The sequence below is a fragment of the Ammospiza nelsoni genome, chromosome 8, assembly GCF_027579445.1.
Source record: "Ammospiza nelsoni isolate bAmmNel1 chromosome 8, bAmmNel1.pri, whole genome shotgun sequence".
Taxonomy (NCBI): Eukaryota; Metazoa; Chordata; class Aves; order Passeriformes; family Passerellidae; genus Ammospiza; species Ammospiza nelsoni.
In genome coordinates, this window is record NC_080640.1 from 13,779,861 (window position 1) to 13,797,638 (window position 17,778).

Below are 17,778 nucleotides of genomic sequence, written 5' to 3' on the forward strand. Positions count from 1 at the left end.
ATCAATCAGTGGAGTTCACTGCCATGAATTACTGTGGTGGGAAGGAGGTCTATCAGCTACACAAATTTCAGACCTTATACAAGCTAGAACCAAAGTAAAGAAGGAAACATCAACTCCTGTCTCATAACACAATAAACTCATCTCTCACTGGCTTGTTTAGTAAGGAATCCCTTCTATCAGATTTTATTCTATCTGAAACTAATCCTGTGTAGCAGCTTCCAAGGCCCTGTACAGACTTTCCATATTACAGTGACTAATAAGGGCAGAAGTTAAATTGAAAAATATAAAATTCTTCCATCAGAGTCCTGGATCAGCAAGACAGACCCTGAGAAAAGCAAATGAGAATGAGCAAATTAGAGAGCTGCTAAGTCCTTCTCACGTGTGTAATCTATTAAAATGACTGAGCCAAGACTGATGTGGTTTAGTTCAAAAGACAAAAGCAAGAGGAAACATGAAAGCAGACTTCAAATACGTAAGGGATGACACATAGAAAAAAGAAATAATCCATTCTCCATATCTATCTTGGAGAAGATAACTAGTAATTAATTTAAATCACAGCAAAGAATTTAGGAAGCACACAAGGCTTTCTCACAGCAAGGACAGTTAAACACTGGAATGGATAGGCTGAAAGTGGTGCTCCATTATCACAGTATCTTCACCCAACCTGTCAGCAAAACCTCTGAGAAAAGATACAGGTAAACCTGATTCTGCCTGGGTTCCAAGGAGTTATGGTTTAACCCCAGACAGCAACTAAGTACCAGGCAGCTGCTCAATCACTCACAATGCTTCTCCTCTCCCCACAGTGGGGAGAAGGATTGGAAATAAAAAGTAAATCATGTGGGTTGAGATAAGAACAATTTAATAACTGAAACCTCATCATCATAATCGTGATAATCATAATAATCATCAGCAGAGTGAGAGAGGGTAACAGAACCAAAGAGAAACAAGTGCTGCACAATACAGTTCATTACACAATTGCTCATTGCCCATCCCCAAACAACAATAATCTCTTTCTGGGTAACTCCTGCAGTTTATATACTGGGCATGACTTTCTGTGGTGTGGAATATCCCTCTGGCCAGTTCAGGTCACCTACCCTGGCCCTGCTCCCTCCCTGCTTTTTTGTACCTCCCCACTGACAGAGCACTGAAAAGTCCTTGACATAGGGTTAGTACTACTTAGCCAGGGCCAACATATCAGTGTGCTATCAATATCATTCTCATCCTGAATCCAAAACCACAGCACTGTACCAGACACTAAGAAGAAAATTAACTCTGTCCCAGCCAAAACCAGATAGGGGTGCATGAAGTTCCTTTTGATCCTAATTTAAATTATTACTTTTTCTTCACCTAGCTTGCTTACTGAACAAGTGCCAGACAGCAAAATACAACTTCACTGCAAGCTAGTAGATAAAAGGAAACTGCCTGCTCTCTTACTCAATGCTATGCATTCATGAAACTCAGTAATTGATGTATCATAGCTCTGCAGATATCTTCATATTTCTATTGTTATATCTAACTTAACAGCAAAAGTCAGTAACAGCCTGAAATACGGTGCAAAGATCACTTGTTATGTTCACACTGTGGTCCTGCCCTTATAACCACTGGGCAAAACAGCACCCTTGGGTACCCTGAGCAGGAGATTAAGCAATACTTCAGCTCCAGCAAGCTGAAATTAACCCCCACAGAACTACAGGAGAAACAAAAAGCACAACACAGATACCTTCTCAAGCAAATTACTGCCAGCACAGTCTAAGTTGCTGCTGCCCTATTTATAATAACAGAGCTACTTGTTTAACCAAAGGACAAAGGAAGTATTTCCTTCTAATGCTGAGCTTTGCCCTCTGTGTCAGTTTCTAAGTGTTCTTAAAAATACAGCTCTGGTGTCAGACTTGCCCTCTCTGACAGATAGTTGTATCTGATATACTCACACCTTTGGCACATAGACAGGCTTGGTTATTAGGTATTATCTTTTATTATTACATTCTTTCCATACCTGACATCTCTCCTACTTTCATAAGTCTTATCTAACAATAAGAAATCACTTAATTTTTTTCAAAAGGTGAAATCGTCAATTTTTTTATAAAGAGACTCCACTTCTATTTCTGGAGTCATTAGGCATGTTCTCGTGCCCTCCTGACTTCAGAAGCACTGTTGGCAGCATCCACAGACTTCACTTACCTTTTGTGTCCTGCATCACAATTGAGCTGTACTTCAAGAAGGTTATCAGCAGGTTGCTCGTTTGCACATCAGCATCCAAAGGCAGCTCTGCAGAGCTTATAACTGGAACAAAGCAGATAAGACACATTTATCCTATACAAAAACAAGAAATAACTATACAGAGAACTAAGACACAGACTCCCAGGTCTGGGGTAGGTTCAGCCTACCTGCAGGGCCACCTGACCTCCTCCTCCTCCTCCATGACCACCCAGGAAAGATTTTGTTATGAAGACTGGTACCCTCCCTCAGAGAACATTTCTCCTGCTCTAAGCACAGACTGTGGTACCCTGCAAAGTGATATCCTTCCCTATCCTGCCCCTGCTCCTCCTTCCAGGGAGATGAGCCCACGGTTGTAGCACTCATCAACATCCCCAGCCTGGGGAAATTGGGATATTTGCACTGATATCCAATTAATTCTTACAAGCAACACAGATAACAGTCACACAATTCTCATTTTGTAAAAAGACATGCCCAGGAAAGGCCCTTCCCTGTTTCAGCAATTTTGATATGCTAGTTCCAAAAGATCTGCGTCAATTCCATTCTTCCCTCTCAACAAGTTTCTCTTGCAGAAGCAACACGCAAGACATAATGTAACAATTATTACAGTACCAAAGAGATAGAAAAGGAAGGCAGAAACAGAAGATCTATAAAAACCAGGAAGTAAAAGCAGTCACAGCTTGTGCTAGGTACATCCCAACCCAGCAGGAAGCAGAACTGTACCTTCCATACCCTCAGCAGTTCACTGGCATTTCTCTGGCACACCAGCTGTACTTTTGACACCCTGACCGTGGACATCATCAGCCTTAGACTTTACAAGAAGCTATTTCATCTCCTCAGCTAATTGCACAATGTGCCTCCCCACTCATTCCCCCATTCCCCATGCACCATCTGAAGCACTGAGTTTATGAGCTGTCAAGCCTCTACCATGTGACTGAGCCACATTTTTACTGATGACTGAGCCTGAGCTGTCCTAAAGGGCCATTCTCTGCCTTTCCATTTGGAAAGCTTTACAAGAAATATTGAAAGGGAGGAGAAAGATCAGTGGGAAACATGCATCATGCATTTACCTGCAGATCCTGCCAGATAAGTCTGATGCCATTTAAGATAAAGTAGCTCAGACAAAAAAATCCCCAAGCTGATGGAGCTAGCTTAGGAACATTTCAGTAGAGTACTTAATACAGCTTTGTATAAAAAAATTAAAAGTGAAGGAAATAGGTGGGAACCCATAAAGAAATTTAAATTAAATTACATTTCTATTTCATATCAAAGATCTGGCAAACAAGATACAATTGGAGAAATTACTGGTCTGAGAAAAAATTACTGCTTGAATTCTGTAGACATCAGTTTAGAGAATAATTCTTTGTTTTTCTGTGTGACCTGGACATAAGAAGCAAACCTGGATATAATTGCTTGATAATGAACCTGCTAATGGCAGAAAGTTGGGATGTGTAAACACAGAGGAGTATCAGACTGCACACAAAGAATGGGATAAAAACAAGAACAGATAATAAACACAAGATGAAATTAAACAATGCAAGCCATAGGGTCAGGAATTTGGGGATTTATTTCCATGGCAAGCTGAGAGCTCATCAGCTGCAAACCAAATACCATGATCAGATCACAAGGTGACAAGCTACCAACATGAAGGGCTGAGGAGTGCAGTTCTACAACATATATCCAGAAATTCACTTCCAACAGAGACACAAACATTGTAGTGCCCTGCACAAGGTTCTGGTGAGGCCTTGTCTCAACCACTGTGCATAATTATGCACAAGCTGTGTTCAAAGAGGATAAACTTAAACCTGAACAAGTTTAAAGACAGGCTGGTATGTTGGCCAGAAGAAGAGATTACCTTTCTTGTGAGCAAAACACACAGGTGAGTAAACCAACACGTGAAGAAGAGCAACCTTTGTTTCAGGGGAGGCTTAACACCATGACAAATGGATAGGAATTGACAAGAAATCCAGGTTGCAAAGTTGAATATTTCTAACCAAGGAACAAGATGCCAAAACTCCCCCCAACAGAAATTATTGGGAAACAAATTGAACAGATTCAGTCAGAGCTTGATAAATTCAAGGGATTGTATGCTGATATGCCTGCAAGTACAGGGCACTGGGCTCAAGAGTTAAGGAGATCTTTTCCAGCCCTATGCAACTGTCCTGACATGACAATAACATGACTGTTCTGGCTGCCTAGAGGGTGAAACTCACAGGTTCTCACATTCAGGAGGTCATAGATGGCTTGAATTATGATTGACCAAAGACTCTCTCTTCTCATGCTATAAAAGCAGCCTAAGACAAGACACCCTTTGCACTGGAAACAGATTTACAGACTATCAGTACACACATCTTAAGTATTACATCATCTCTTTTCTGCCCATCCTCAGGAGTGCTCAAGGCTTTTCTCATCTTTTAGGAAAGAAAAAGGTATTTATCATGAGATTGGACCTTGTAAGAAGTGAGGAATCTGATTGTTGGATGACTAGGTTGGGGGCTCTGAGGCGAATTTCATCCTGTATACAGCTGTATTTTGGTTCAGAGAAAAGTCTGCTTTAATATAAAACACCTTTCAGAACTCAAGGCTTGTATCTCATAACCCTGTAATGAGGCAAGTAAGGCTTCAACTGGGGCAAGGGCAGGCACAGAAGGATGAAGGAGACAAGCCAAGAGTAAAATGCAGGATTCTTTAAACTGTGAGAAGCCCAGAGTACAGCACAGGTTCTCATGGAACTCAGGATTACACAATCACCTTCAATACCAAACTGTAGCCCTTGGAAACAAGAGACCAAATAGATCAGTGTAACTTCACTGTTTGAATCACATAAAAAAATCATAATGGGGCTTTTAGGTTATAAAGGTTGCACATTCCCAGGCATGAACTGTTTAGTTTAGTCCATTCAGTCTTGAAGACCTGGGGTTCCTGACACATTACTAATGTGCCATGTCTGTTGGCAAAGTCTGTGCAATGAGTCTGGAAGCTTTCTCACTCCCAATATTATGAATAGCTCAAAGATTTAGCGAAAAGTCTGAAAAATGTATTTATATCCCCAGTGGATCCTTCTTGAGCTGTTACAATGAACGTAGTGAATGAATATTTAACAACAGTAAGCAAACTGACATTTAGATAACTATGGTGACAGGCACACTTGATTTACATATTATGGATAAACAGTTTCTAGCAAAAGCCTCATTTCTCAAAAAAAAAAAAGGAAGAAATCACTCTGAAGAACACATCTCTGCTTATCCTGGTTCATGATACAGACCTTTTTAACACACATTTTGATACTTTACAAGGTCTTAATTTACACTATAGGTTAACAGCCAGAGAAATATCAAACTAAAATATGAACCCTTTTTTTATCCCAGACAAAGAAAAGCACCTGAAATTGATAGATGGATTTCTACATGTTAATGTAACTTGTAAACAGTTCAACTACACATTATTTTCATGCAGTAAAGAGAAAGCAATCTTATCATTCCAAAGCCAAAAAGCCTCTTGTTAACTGGCAGCCATAGGCAAATTTTACAGCTGAGTTGCAAGACCTTAGTAAATGAGGAAAATTCTGACATCTCTTTAAAACAGCAGTACTCAAGCACCACCAAACTAAACCAAGCCAAGGGCCACACAAAAAAAAAACCCACATTGTAGGGATCAACAAGGCGACAGCAGATAAAAATAAAGCAACTTTCCCAATGCAATTGCTGCACATAAAGATCAGATCCTTTTCTTAAATTTAATAACCATACAAGCCACAAGAAGCCTCAAACTTCTCAAGATCACTGCCTTGCTGAAAGCAGGATGGAGGTTTTGTTTTGTCTTGTGGTAAATGAAAAAATAAAGAAAAAAAAGTGCAAGCAAGCTGTAGATGTAGGTAAGCACAAATTCTGTCAGTTGTGTAATATGGTGTGGGGGTGGATACATTTGCAATGAACACTTTGAACAGAAGCCCACAAAATGCCCATCCCTCCACATTTTATGTTATATGCACACAGAGACATAGGGGACTCTTTATCTGAAGCTTTTGTTATCCATGGCAACCAGACAGAATTCATCCATGAGGAGGATCATCCTTAACTAGGGTATCAAATGACCTGAATAGCTGATATAACTGAGTAACCCAGGCTGCTTTTCCCCAGAAATATTTCCAAACTGTGCTCTACTCAAATTGACTCTGTTCCTTCATTAAACTCTCTTCAGCTCAGATGCCATTAAAGTACATGAAAACAGCCATTTCATTTCTTCTCTTCAACTAGGCTATATCTATCCATACCCTAAAATGAAAGGGGTTTATTTTAGATGATTTCAAAGCATATTTATGTGGACACATAACATCTCATTTAGAAGAGAGATCTCAGGTTAAGCAGTTCTTTACAAAGCCTATCAAAGAAAAGGCAATAAGAGGGAGGAATACTTCCACACCCAGACTGAATTCAAATCCCAATTAATTCAAAGCTGAGGACAAGTGCATTAACGACAAGCAGGAATCCACAGCAATTCTCTGTAAATCTGTTCCAATGAGAAATAATCCCAGGCAAAGGACCTGACACTAGAAATATTCATAAGTAAAAGCCTACACAGAATAACTAATGGGCTGGGTATACTTTCATGCAAATATTGGGGCAGTACTATTTTCAGAAGGAATATCAGCATAATTGCATTGAGCAATACACAAGGCAAAATAAAAATAAATTTGAGTCAAAGAATCTTGCTCATTTTTAGCAAGGCATATTACTCCAGGAAAAGACCACCAAGTTACATCTGCTCCAGACAGACCTCATTAGCTGCAGTCTCCAGAAAATAGTTTGCTAGTTATTTAATAGTTTTAAATTCTTTTTCCTCAGGATACCATTGCATTTTTACCATCTGAAGAAGGTGGGGTGGTTCCAAGTGGAGTGACAGGTGTGGTTGGAACTGGGCTCGTTGGTGATGTCATTAGGCCCATTTCAGGATGGCTCTAAGAGAAAACACAAATGCACAGGTCAACGGCTTCCCCAGGCACTAGAAACACAGATCACTACTTGTACTGTTCCATGCTCTTGCACAATAAATATGACTGAAGAAGTCTCAAGAAACTTCAACCTCTTCTCCAAAGAGCCAGGCCATGGTTCCTGACCTTGGCTGTCTAACAATTAAACTGTACATCAATTTCTCTACTCCACAAAACACAAAAATACATCAAAAACAGAACAGCAGAAAGTGGAGGCTCTCCCCAGCGGACAGAAAAAAATCCCCTTCCCTAATGTAGAATGGGAGAAGATTTGCAAAAGCGTACAATGTTAATAGCTTCTAATTCTCCCTAAAACAGCCCAAGGATGTGCATTTGAAGTCTTCCCCCACGATCCTTTTACTTCTATTTCTAAGAGCAAATTCTCCTTGCTCCTGCCTTCCACCTGTTCATATTCAAAGATAATAGCAATTTATTACTTTCCTGTCTCACTGTAAAGCCCTGCAGGAAAACAGTGCATAACATAAATAATACTATCATTATTGATCCTCTCAGCTTCCATCAGCCAGTCCCTCTCCCCATTTCATCTTTGCTAACAGTTGCCTGCCTAATTACTGCTTTGACTCCACTCTTTGCAGGCTTCCGGACCCATCCACACTGGTGGGAGTGCAGGCAATCTGCCATGCTATTTTTGAGCCTGGCTGCCAAGCAAAGTGTCCATTTCATAGGGCAAGTTTTACATAAATGTATCATCTGCCTTAATATATCATCACAATTTCAAAATAAAAGGAAGATACAGAACTGTTGATTTTATGTTAGTTAGTTCCATAGGATTTTTCACAAGTGGATATCCTCCACACTGCCTTTGAATATCTCATTTTATGAGCAACTATAAATGCATATATTTTATGGGAAGCACAGACACACATACTAGAACTCAAAAATAATTTACATCCCTACAGCTACCAACTTACACTTAAAATATAATTTTTCACTGAAAGTCTTACATCAGCCAGATTTCCTCAGACAGGTTTTAGGGGCCTACCTTCTTTCTCCAGAACAATGACTGGCAGTTGAGAGACAAGAGTGCCACCCAGCAGCAAACCCAAGCACCCACGGCTGGTGAGCACACTCTCAACGCTCCAGATACGCACACAACTGAATGCCTGCTCTTCCCATGTGCCACACAGCAGCAGGAAGCCATTCGTGCAGCCCCAAGCAGTGGACACCAGCTTAGGAAAGAGCATTCATCAGCTTTTATGAGTTTTTTTTTCAACATGACATGACCTACCTTGCCCTCTCTTAAATGAAGAATTACAGACAATCCACCCAAGAGTATCAGTTCTCCAATTCAACCCACTGACCAGTGGCTGCTTCAACTTCTTTCACAAGTAACTAGAGTAACTAGTCTATCCTTTTACTTTTAAGAGCTGATCTGTAGATGATCTTTTTCTGCTCTGCTCTTTTCCTGCCAAATGCCTCTCTTCCCTCAGGAGTATCTTGCCCACAGAAAGGCCTGAGTTGGTATTACACAGAACTGAAAGAGCAGAAATCTCTGAGAAGTGGGAGGAATGAATAACCTGGGAAAAGACAAGCAAGGAACTTCAGCAAATTAACCACCCATGAAAGAGAAGCTTTCTTCAGAGGCTGTAGATCTGCTTATCAGCCCTCTTCCATCACCACTACTGTCAGGAGTCCCCAGATGTCTCCTCTATCATGCCAAGTGTCGAGCCTGAGATCTATGGCTGCACTCTGAGGACCTGAGCAAACTGGGGAAAGGTGTTCACTGCTTTGTTGATGTTCTTCTCCCATATTACAAGCAGTACCTACAAACTAAAATTAAAAGCCTGAACCTGAAGGTCCATCAGGCTACCCTTTCAGCACAATCACTGCATCAGACAGGCTCGTTATCTGCCTCCCAGCAGCAACCACCTCTCCAACCTCTCACAGTTAGAAAAGCATCCAGAGACTTGTGATCAGAGCAGCCTCTCAGAAGGCTGCTTCTTCACCATAAACAGCCCAAGGACAAATGCTATGCTCCAACAACTGGTTCCCATGCCAAAGGGGCTGGGCTCTTCAAGGAAGTCTGAACACAAAAGAGTATTTGAAACAACAACTGTCACATGTCAGATGGTCCCTAAGTGAAGAACACCCAAACAGACAACAACACACAGTCCATGCACACACATACAGGACAATCCATCCAATCTGGGAGCTGAATCGGCCTCTTTCTCTCAACCCTAACTTAACAAAACTGTGATATGCTCTGAGAGTTACAGCAACTGCTTTGCTCACTCCTTCCTCCCAATAAGTGGACTATCAATAGGGCACAGAAGGCAGTCCATACAGCCCTTCCCATTTAGTGGCAAAAATTAATCATTTCAACATGAACTGTGACCTCAAAACACTACTCATTTACTGTCAAGGCAGAAAGTATATAATAAAAATTCTTCCCCTGGTCCTGGCCTGCTTCTGCTCTTTCATGCTGATCCTATGACAAGTATATAAGGGGAAAAAAAAAAAACAAAACAAACTCTTTTCACCAATTCCATTTCTGGCTCTCTGATTTCAAAGACATTCACTACAAAGAAATGGGGAAACATTCCACTGAAACTCACTTGTGCCAGAACTGTGATGAAATTCCTGTTTAAGTGAACAGCTTCATAGAGGGCCAGAAGGATTGCTTCATTTGTTCTGTGGGAAGAATGCAGACAAAGACACAGTTAGTGATCAGAATACCAGGAGCCAAGTTTTTTAGAAGCATGGCCTATCTGAAAAAACAAGAATTTTTTTTTCAACTATGGAAAACTCTGCCTCTACAGTTCAGTTGTTCTTCCAATTATTAGTAGCACTAATAATAGTACTAGTAGTAGCAACCCATAAAAGTAGATATTTTTAGAGCACAACTACAATCTTTGTTGCCTTCCCACTGAAGATGTCCCTAGTTGCTCAGTGTTTTCCATTTGAAGTCCTCTCCTTTAAGAGCATAGGGTTCTAAAGACATTAAAATCCCTCATATTTATCACTTGCCCCCTTAATTTAGAAAACTTTGGGGAGGGCCAGAGTGCACAAACTTTTGTTTCTCATGTGCCACCTCTGAGACACCTATTACATGTCACAAATACCTCATAAAAACCAATGGAGTTTTTTTTATAGACTTCATTACAAGCAATTCAGCCATGTCTCCTGCTGTACCCTTCTCACAGAAGGACAAATCCACAGTTTGCAGGGTGTGGTACCATTTTAGTGACAGGAGAACCTGCTCCTCTAGTTTGCTTTGTGACATTAAATAGCTCTGTGAGAGGACAGATAGCAGCAACCACTCCACTGTGTAAATAAAATAACATCTGTGCACTTACTGGACAGAGATCTTCTCATCAGCATCTGCTATGAACATGCTGCCCACCTATGGAAAGAGAGAGCATTGCACAGCAGGAATTTGGGAAAGCTATTAGACAACAACAGACAACACGTGGATGAAAATACATTTTATTTTGCTGTACTGTTACTGACTAATGCCTCACCTGTCGAATCACAAAAAGGACAAAAAAAAATAAGACTGGATCTTGAATCCCAGCCTGGATTAGTTTGCCATTTTTAAGTGGACAACAGAGATTATTTCCTCCCTGCTTGCCCCAGGGTGGATGCAGTTTTACCCAAGTCACTCCTGACAAAAAGCTGTCTACACTGAACTACCCTCACCTACAGGAAATTTTTCTGTCAGTTAAATCTCACAGTACTATGAAATCTCTGACTAAAGCAAAGTTAAACTGAACAAGAGGACCAGTGGATACTCTTTACAAGGAAGAAATTCACAACTCTTTTGAAGGGTACCTCTTCAAAAATGCAGTCAGTGCCCACTGCAGAACCCAAGCTCTACTCCATGGCTAAAGTGCATCCATGCTTGAAAACAAAACAGTAAAGAAACAGAACCTCAAAGACTAGTGACATTCCAGACTATGTGCCACTATGTTTTAGGCCACATCACCAGAGTAATAAGTAGTTTTTAAAAATGCATAGCTGTTTAAAAGGATTAAGAAGTTAAAAACATGATTAAAAGTTTAAAATAAGGTGATTTTTAAAATAAAGTCACCTAGAGTGAAAAAGATGCAAGAAAATAAATTTCAGCTATCAACACAAGAGTAGAGATCAGAGAGTCCTTCGAAAGAGCTTTCCCAGCCAAACAACACATTCCTCAGAATACAACCCCTTCAGTTGTATTTAGTTTTGATTTGTTCAATCCATCTCTATCTCCATAACTCACATTCCAAAGTCAAACTTTTTAGAAACACTCTCCTGCTGAACTTGCATGAATGCACCTTTGTAAGAATGGAAAAACATTGTTTCCTTGCTTACCATGTTAGTTAGGGCTGAGAAGAAACCAGTCTGATGCTCCTCTTCTTTATCTTTGTATTGCCTGAACAAAAAGGAATAAGGATGAAGTTTCAGGATTAGAAATGGAACCAGGGCTACTCCCCCTAAATCTCTATGTATTAGTCCTGTTGGACAAGAATACAGGATGAAGGAAAGTTGAACATTCAACAGCCTTTTTCAAGAACTCACAAAATAAGAGACAAAGTGTATTAAAATATTTGTAAATTGTGTAGAGTTGAAGTGAGGCTGCTGAAAGATGTGAAACTTGAACAATGCTTGTGCTGTTACAGAGAACACAAGCAGTTTGGGCTAACTCTGAAAGAAAGGGATCAAGTGACTTCAGAAATTTTGTCCTGCACTGGACAAACAGTAATAAGCCACACGGGCACACAGGGTCAGTAACCACAGAACAGTTTCACTTCATCCACTACAGAAAAAATCAGAGTTGGTCACTCTACTGAGTACAGAAATGGCCAGCATGGTCCACATGGACCTTTATGGTTCATGTCCTGATCCCATTTTCCTGGAGCAAGAGAAGAGGCTGGAACTAGAGCAAGTGAAGTCAACAAACAGGTTGCATACCTCAGATTTACACTACACTGCTTCATCTGGCTCTCAAAGGGACTAGCAAAGCTCACACAGCCATTTATTTTGTCTGTCACACAGGAATCTGATCCCACACATGTAACATGCCAAGAAACCAACTCTAAATTCCTGGGAAAAGGGGAAGGAATGAACTAAGCAAAACAGGCCATGATCTGAGACAATTTTTGTCAGAATGAAGGAAATTGGGTGGGTGAAGTTTTTTTCTGCTTTACTGTAATCATTTACTCTGTTAAATACATCTACATGATTTGCTGATTTTGCAAGTCAGCTGCATAACTATCACAGCAGGCTTTCAAAGGAATTAAAACATTTTTCTGGATATTTTGAGAATCCTCCTGCACAAAAAATTCTTGAGTTTCCTAGGTGAAATTGCTGTAAGTTTCCAAATTTTTCTAAAGCACTTTCCTCTTAGAACAGCTTGTTTTATGCTGCTACTTATGAAGTAGAGGCTAAGAATATGCTACCCTTTCTGCTGACTTTCTAGCTCTTTTCTTCAGCAGGAATTACTGCTTTCCACCATTTGGAAGAGTTTACATCTCCTAATCATCTCTGATCTGGCATGTGGACAGCCCTGGATACATTTGTTTGTTTGTTAAAGATAGTTTTTTGGCTAAATCAATTTTTCATCAGAGAAGCTGTCAGCAAATTATTATCTTTTCACTTGTGATTAAGATTTTACACAAAATTCATACAGAGGTAAAACCTATGACAGTAGAAACAGACAATGGATATCTTCCCCTACAGCAAGATCTCTCCTGAAGCACATCAGCCCAGCTGGTACAGATGCACTGAGAATTGCAATGACTGCATCAACTGAAGCAAAGTACTTCAAAAAATAAGATTATTCCCTGCCTCTCCAGGTGCATCAAGGCTGTCAGGTGATAAACAAGTGCTTTAAGACAAAAAGAAAATAAAGTTTGTGAAAATGTACAGTAACTATCATGCATTGAAAAACAAGACACAATTTGGTTTTACCTGTTATATTCCGATAAAGCCTGGGCAATTACAAGTCCCATTCCCTGAAAAAAAAGCATTTAAAAAAAACTACACATTAAAATCTCAAGGGAGAAAATCACACACTGAACATACATTGCAATGCTGCCCTCCCCAAGATAACCTAGCATGCTATTCAGAATTTCCCTTGAAGCTGTTTGAACTATTAAGATGTGCTATGATACAACAACATTATAACACAAAAATCCAGACAACCAAATTGAAAGTTATTTACTTATTACTAAGTTATACAGAAAGCATCTCTTCTTCTTAGACCTCCAGACAGAGCTCTCACTCAAGAAGTCTCAGTAAAGCATCAAGAAATTTAGAAAGAAAGTGGTATCAGAGGAAGGACATCCAAAAATTCAAAACAAAGAGTCATAGACATGAATAACCTTGGACTTCTTGCAAACAGCCTCCACTATTACAGAACTACTAACAGTTCTCACCCTTATGGAGCTTGCTTTCTACTGCTGCCTAAAGAGCAGCTTCCAAGTCCAGAACTCACATAACTCAGTCTGCTGTCAATTTTAATCCAGGCCTGGATATAAAACTCATAGCTGCAACCCAAAATATACTGCAGGACTCTTGACTCAGTTACAAGCTTCCACTGATTTACAAGAAATTACTTGTGGAATGATAAAATCAAGTGACACAGCACCAGAAATGAGATTCCCTTTGGCATAAATCATCCTGTGCCTCTTTGGCACATGACAGCAAACAGTGCACAGATAGCTCATGAATGCATAATAGATCAACTTTAGCATGTTCCTTGCTATCTGTTTTTTAATCACCATGTAACTGGTGATCAAACTGTCCAAATCATGAGCTGCCTAACCTATTGCAAGAGCACAGGGCTGAACACCCACTGCACTGCTGCTCCTTAGAGCAGCACTGTTCTGAGACCTGATTTTTACCATACACCATGCTGGCATCCATTACCCTACAGCTCATGTGAAAGAACATCTGCAGCAGCACAGAGGAATCAAGCCAAGTACTCACATTGAGTGTGGCCTCATCATCCACAATGGACAGCTTCACAATGTAGGGATTCACTGACTGCTCAAGGTGGGGCAAAAAAGAAAGAAAAATGGTTTTAAGTTCAGCTTTCAGGGAAAAAGAAACACTATTATGTTTCCAAGTTTACACAACCACCTGGGCAGAATCTCTGTCCTGTCCCATAAAACAGAATACACATAAATAAGCAGAGTCACAGCACATGCTAAGACCACTAGGCCAGGGACATGTTCCCCTTATTGGCTCAGCCAGGCAGTCTCCTGATTTTATTGAGAAGAGAAGGGAGTTTCTGTCCCTGCACCAGCTCCTCTGTCAGTCTGGAAAGTGGAGCAGCCATCCTGCAAGCCTGTTATCTGTGACACACACACAGTTTTGCAGCAGGAATAGCAGTGAGGCTGGATGCAGCATTAGTGCTCTGCTGTCTCCCCTCTGCAGCACCCTGCAAAGATTGCTTAAAGAGCACCCAGGAGGGCAGGACAACATTCTGGACTCATCTGCTGCTGGGTTAGAGAGCAACACTTTGTTTGCAACCCCAAGGAGCTGGAAGTCTCTAGAGAATATAAATGCCTTGAATTTAGCTGAAGAAAAAACACAGGTTTCATCTATAAAGGCAAATGCTACTAATTTGGGAAGCATTTCAGATTAGCAATGCACATTTTTCATGGGTTTTGTATGTCAGTGTAAAACTAAAAAAAGTTGATTTTGAATCAAGACACAAAAGAAAAGTCTCATCTGCAGGCAGGTCATTTAGCAGGGAATTGGAGCTTGAATAATTACTTTTTTGTTAAATAATTTTTTTAAAAAAAATCATTTCAGTTATGCAAGATCTTTGGGAAAAAAAAGGAAAAACACATGAACTTTCTGATTCTCCAAAGCTGTGTCTTTCAGCATCTGTAGCTGTCTATACCAAGGAGAGGCAAGTGCACAAAACTGGACATGAAGAGTTGCTGGATACACTATATGCTGCCAGACAAGCACACAAAGGGAAAACCCCACATTTTAACTATTTTATTTCAGCTCTAACAAAAGCATGCAATTCTAGCAGGTTGAACATGATGCAAACAAACTTCTGCCTAGATGTTATTAATGAATATGTATTCAAAAGTCACTACTTGATTTTATGTTTTAACTTGCTATCCTATCAGCCATCCCTTAAAACACTGGGAAAGTCATCAAATAATTTTTTTTTTCTCACAGCATTTTCCTTCTCACAATATCAATGCAAAAGTATTTTCTCTGAAATCAGGACTAGTATTAAAAAAAAAAAGAAAATATAGCTGATGGCTTGGGTAATTATATAGTTGGAACAACTTCTGAAAACTATTAGGATTTCAATCAAGGGTATCCCTTTAAAGGTCCCAAGTAAAGAGATGTAAATCCCTAGAACAGAAGTCAATAAGCAAGCCAAGATGTCATCAACATGGATAATGACAACATGGAGAGATACTCTCCAAGGAATTTCAGAGATTACAAAATTCACATCCCCAAAATGGAAAAGAACACCCAATGTAAAACACACTGATATTTATGCTAAAAACAGACACAAAATCATAATCAGCTAATGAATTTTGAGCCTGATTAGATTTTCTTAAACAACTGGAAACACAACTTAACCAATGGAGTTCAGACCAAAAGAGAACCTCTTAGCTGCACCACAGTTAACTCAAAAGTGAACTCCTAAGCACCTGAGGCATGAAGGTGTGCTACAATTGACTGACAACCACCATACTGATCCTAAGGACCAAAGAACAGCAAATGAAAGCAGCTACTCAAGGACAAAGATGATGGCTGCATTACTGGAGGCTTGGCCTGTAGCACTGCTACCAAGGGCAGTGCTGGGCAGCTGTCACATAAAACCCTTCTGGGAGTCACTTTCAGCCTTGCCAGAGGAGCTGCTTGGGCTGAAGTTCCCCTTGCTACACATCTGCTTCAGCTGGATTGTATGGATTGCACTTTCCAAACATCAGCACAACTTCCTTCAGAATGCCCAGTTCCAAGATGTCTCAGAGTGTGCTCCAAAGCACTTGACCCCAGCTCAATACTCCCCAGAAGCCAAGGGCAAGCCTCCTGCACTCACAGCATTCTACCTGACTAAGGACATCAACTGCAGTCCCAGGGATCCCTGCCCCAGGGATGGCACTGCACAGCTCCCCAGCATTTGTCTGAATGTTGCAATGAGACCTCTGGTCTTCCCAGTCCACCCTCATAAGTAACCCCACTTACAGATAATTCCCAACAGTTTTCCCTCATAGCCATATACTGAAATCAGGCTCCATGCTCCTGTTCCATGCTACCACAGCACAGAATGCTGACGAGAATCTGCAATTCATTATTCTGACATCATTGACAGGAATGAGAAATTGACAGGCATTACTTTGACACCAAGTGTAGTTCCTGTCCTTGCATATTCTCTAGGTCTATTCATAATTTAGAACAAGATCTATTATAAAACCAGGTAGGTTTTGAAGCCTGCTCCCTCCTAGTAATTCTGTTGAAGAGCAGGTTATTCCAGAACTTTCCTATTTGCTGCCTAATGAAGTATATTAAGATATTCCTATTTATGAAGAAAAAAACCCCTGATCATGAAAGCATTATGCCTCATACAAAGAAAAGCCAAAATTAGGTGTTGTTCTGACATCTGAGATGGTTTTTTTTCAAGCTGATGAATAACAGAAAAAAATGGGAATATACCATAAACATAAAAAGGATGATGAATAAAGTTCCTCAAAGAGGAATCCACCAAAGAGAGAGAGAGAGAGACTTCTCTTGGAACTACTACCTGTGATGTTTCAGTTCATTCTTTGGCCACAGCTTCACCATCTCTTCTGGGAATCTGTGCTCTTTCACTCAGCTAGTCAGGTCCTGAATCACAAATTCAGTCTGAAGCCCAGGATGACTGACAGCTCATTTTACTTTGGAGATTATGTATAACCACACACACACACACAGAGGCAGACGTGTGGTTTGGCACAACAGCAACTCTTCCAAAAGGACCTTCCTCAGAATATTTCCACAAAGACAATGCAAATTCCCTAGGTAGTTTCTTTCATGCTGGCACAGAGGAGCTGTAGGAGTATCACACACATTTGATTGTACACATACGTCAGAGACAGACACAGGGACATAACAGGGCTGCCTTGCAAAGCTTCTCCTGCTCCACTCTGATGCCCTGATGCTACAGTGTGCTCTGCTAAAAACTGCACTGTGTGCTGCCTTCATAATCCAGAGGCCACTCTAAATCAATAAAGCAGAGAGAAGTGATGTTTCTACACCTACCTCATACTTTCTGTAGTTGACCAGCAAGGCCAGAAGGACAACAGCATCATACCCATGCTCCCTGCGACTGAGAGGGCTGGACAGGATCTGGAACAAACAACCACACTGTTCTGTCAGGCCTCCTGCAGGAAGCTTGAAGTGACTCAGAGCACAGCCATGAAATGTATGTGCAAGAGCAAATTATGTCCTATCTGAAAGAAGATATTTGGGTGAAGGGAGTGTCAGTGCCTCAAGGAAGTTCTGCACACAGAGAAGCTCATTTATCACAGACAGGATGCACACAGGCTTTCAGGGCATAAAGAGCACATATATTTCACAACAGCATTGTATAGTATCTCATCATAAACTGT

The 17,778-nt window shown here is 40.5% G+C and overlaps 1 protein-coding gene across 3 annotated transcripts in view; it reads right to left on the bottom strand.

The window, feature by feature from the left end:
• The window catches only part of ARMH3 (armadillo like helical domain containing 3), a 122,769-nt gene that overhangs the window by 92,958 nt on the left and 12,033 nt on the right, over positions 1 to 17,778 (bottom strand). For all 3 annotated transcript variants that reach the window (XM_059476934.1, XM_059476931.1, XM_059476932.1), the window contains exons 8-15: positions 17,429 to 17,515; positions 14,138 to 14,194; positions 13,118 to 13,161; positions 11,519 to 11,579; positions 10,522 to 10,568; positions 9,781 to 9,856; positions 7,078 to 7,171; positions 2,179 to 2,280 (exon numbers count right to left, since the gene is read on the bottom strand). In XM_059476934.1, coding sequence (XP_059332917.1) covers positions 2,179 to 2,280; positions 7,078 to 7,171; positions 9,781 to 9,856; positions 10,522 to 10,568; positions 11,519 to 11,579; positions 13,118 to 13,161; positions 14,138 to 14,194; positions 17,429 to 17,515 — 568 coding nt within the window. The remainder of the gene's footprint in view (positions 1 to 2,178; positions 2,281 to 7,077; positions 7,172 to 9,780; positions 9,857 to 10,521; positions 10,569 to 11,518; positions 11,580 to 13,117; positions 13,162 to 14,137; positions 14,195 to 17,428; positions 17,516 to 17,778) is intronic.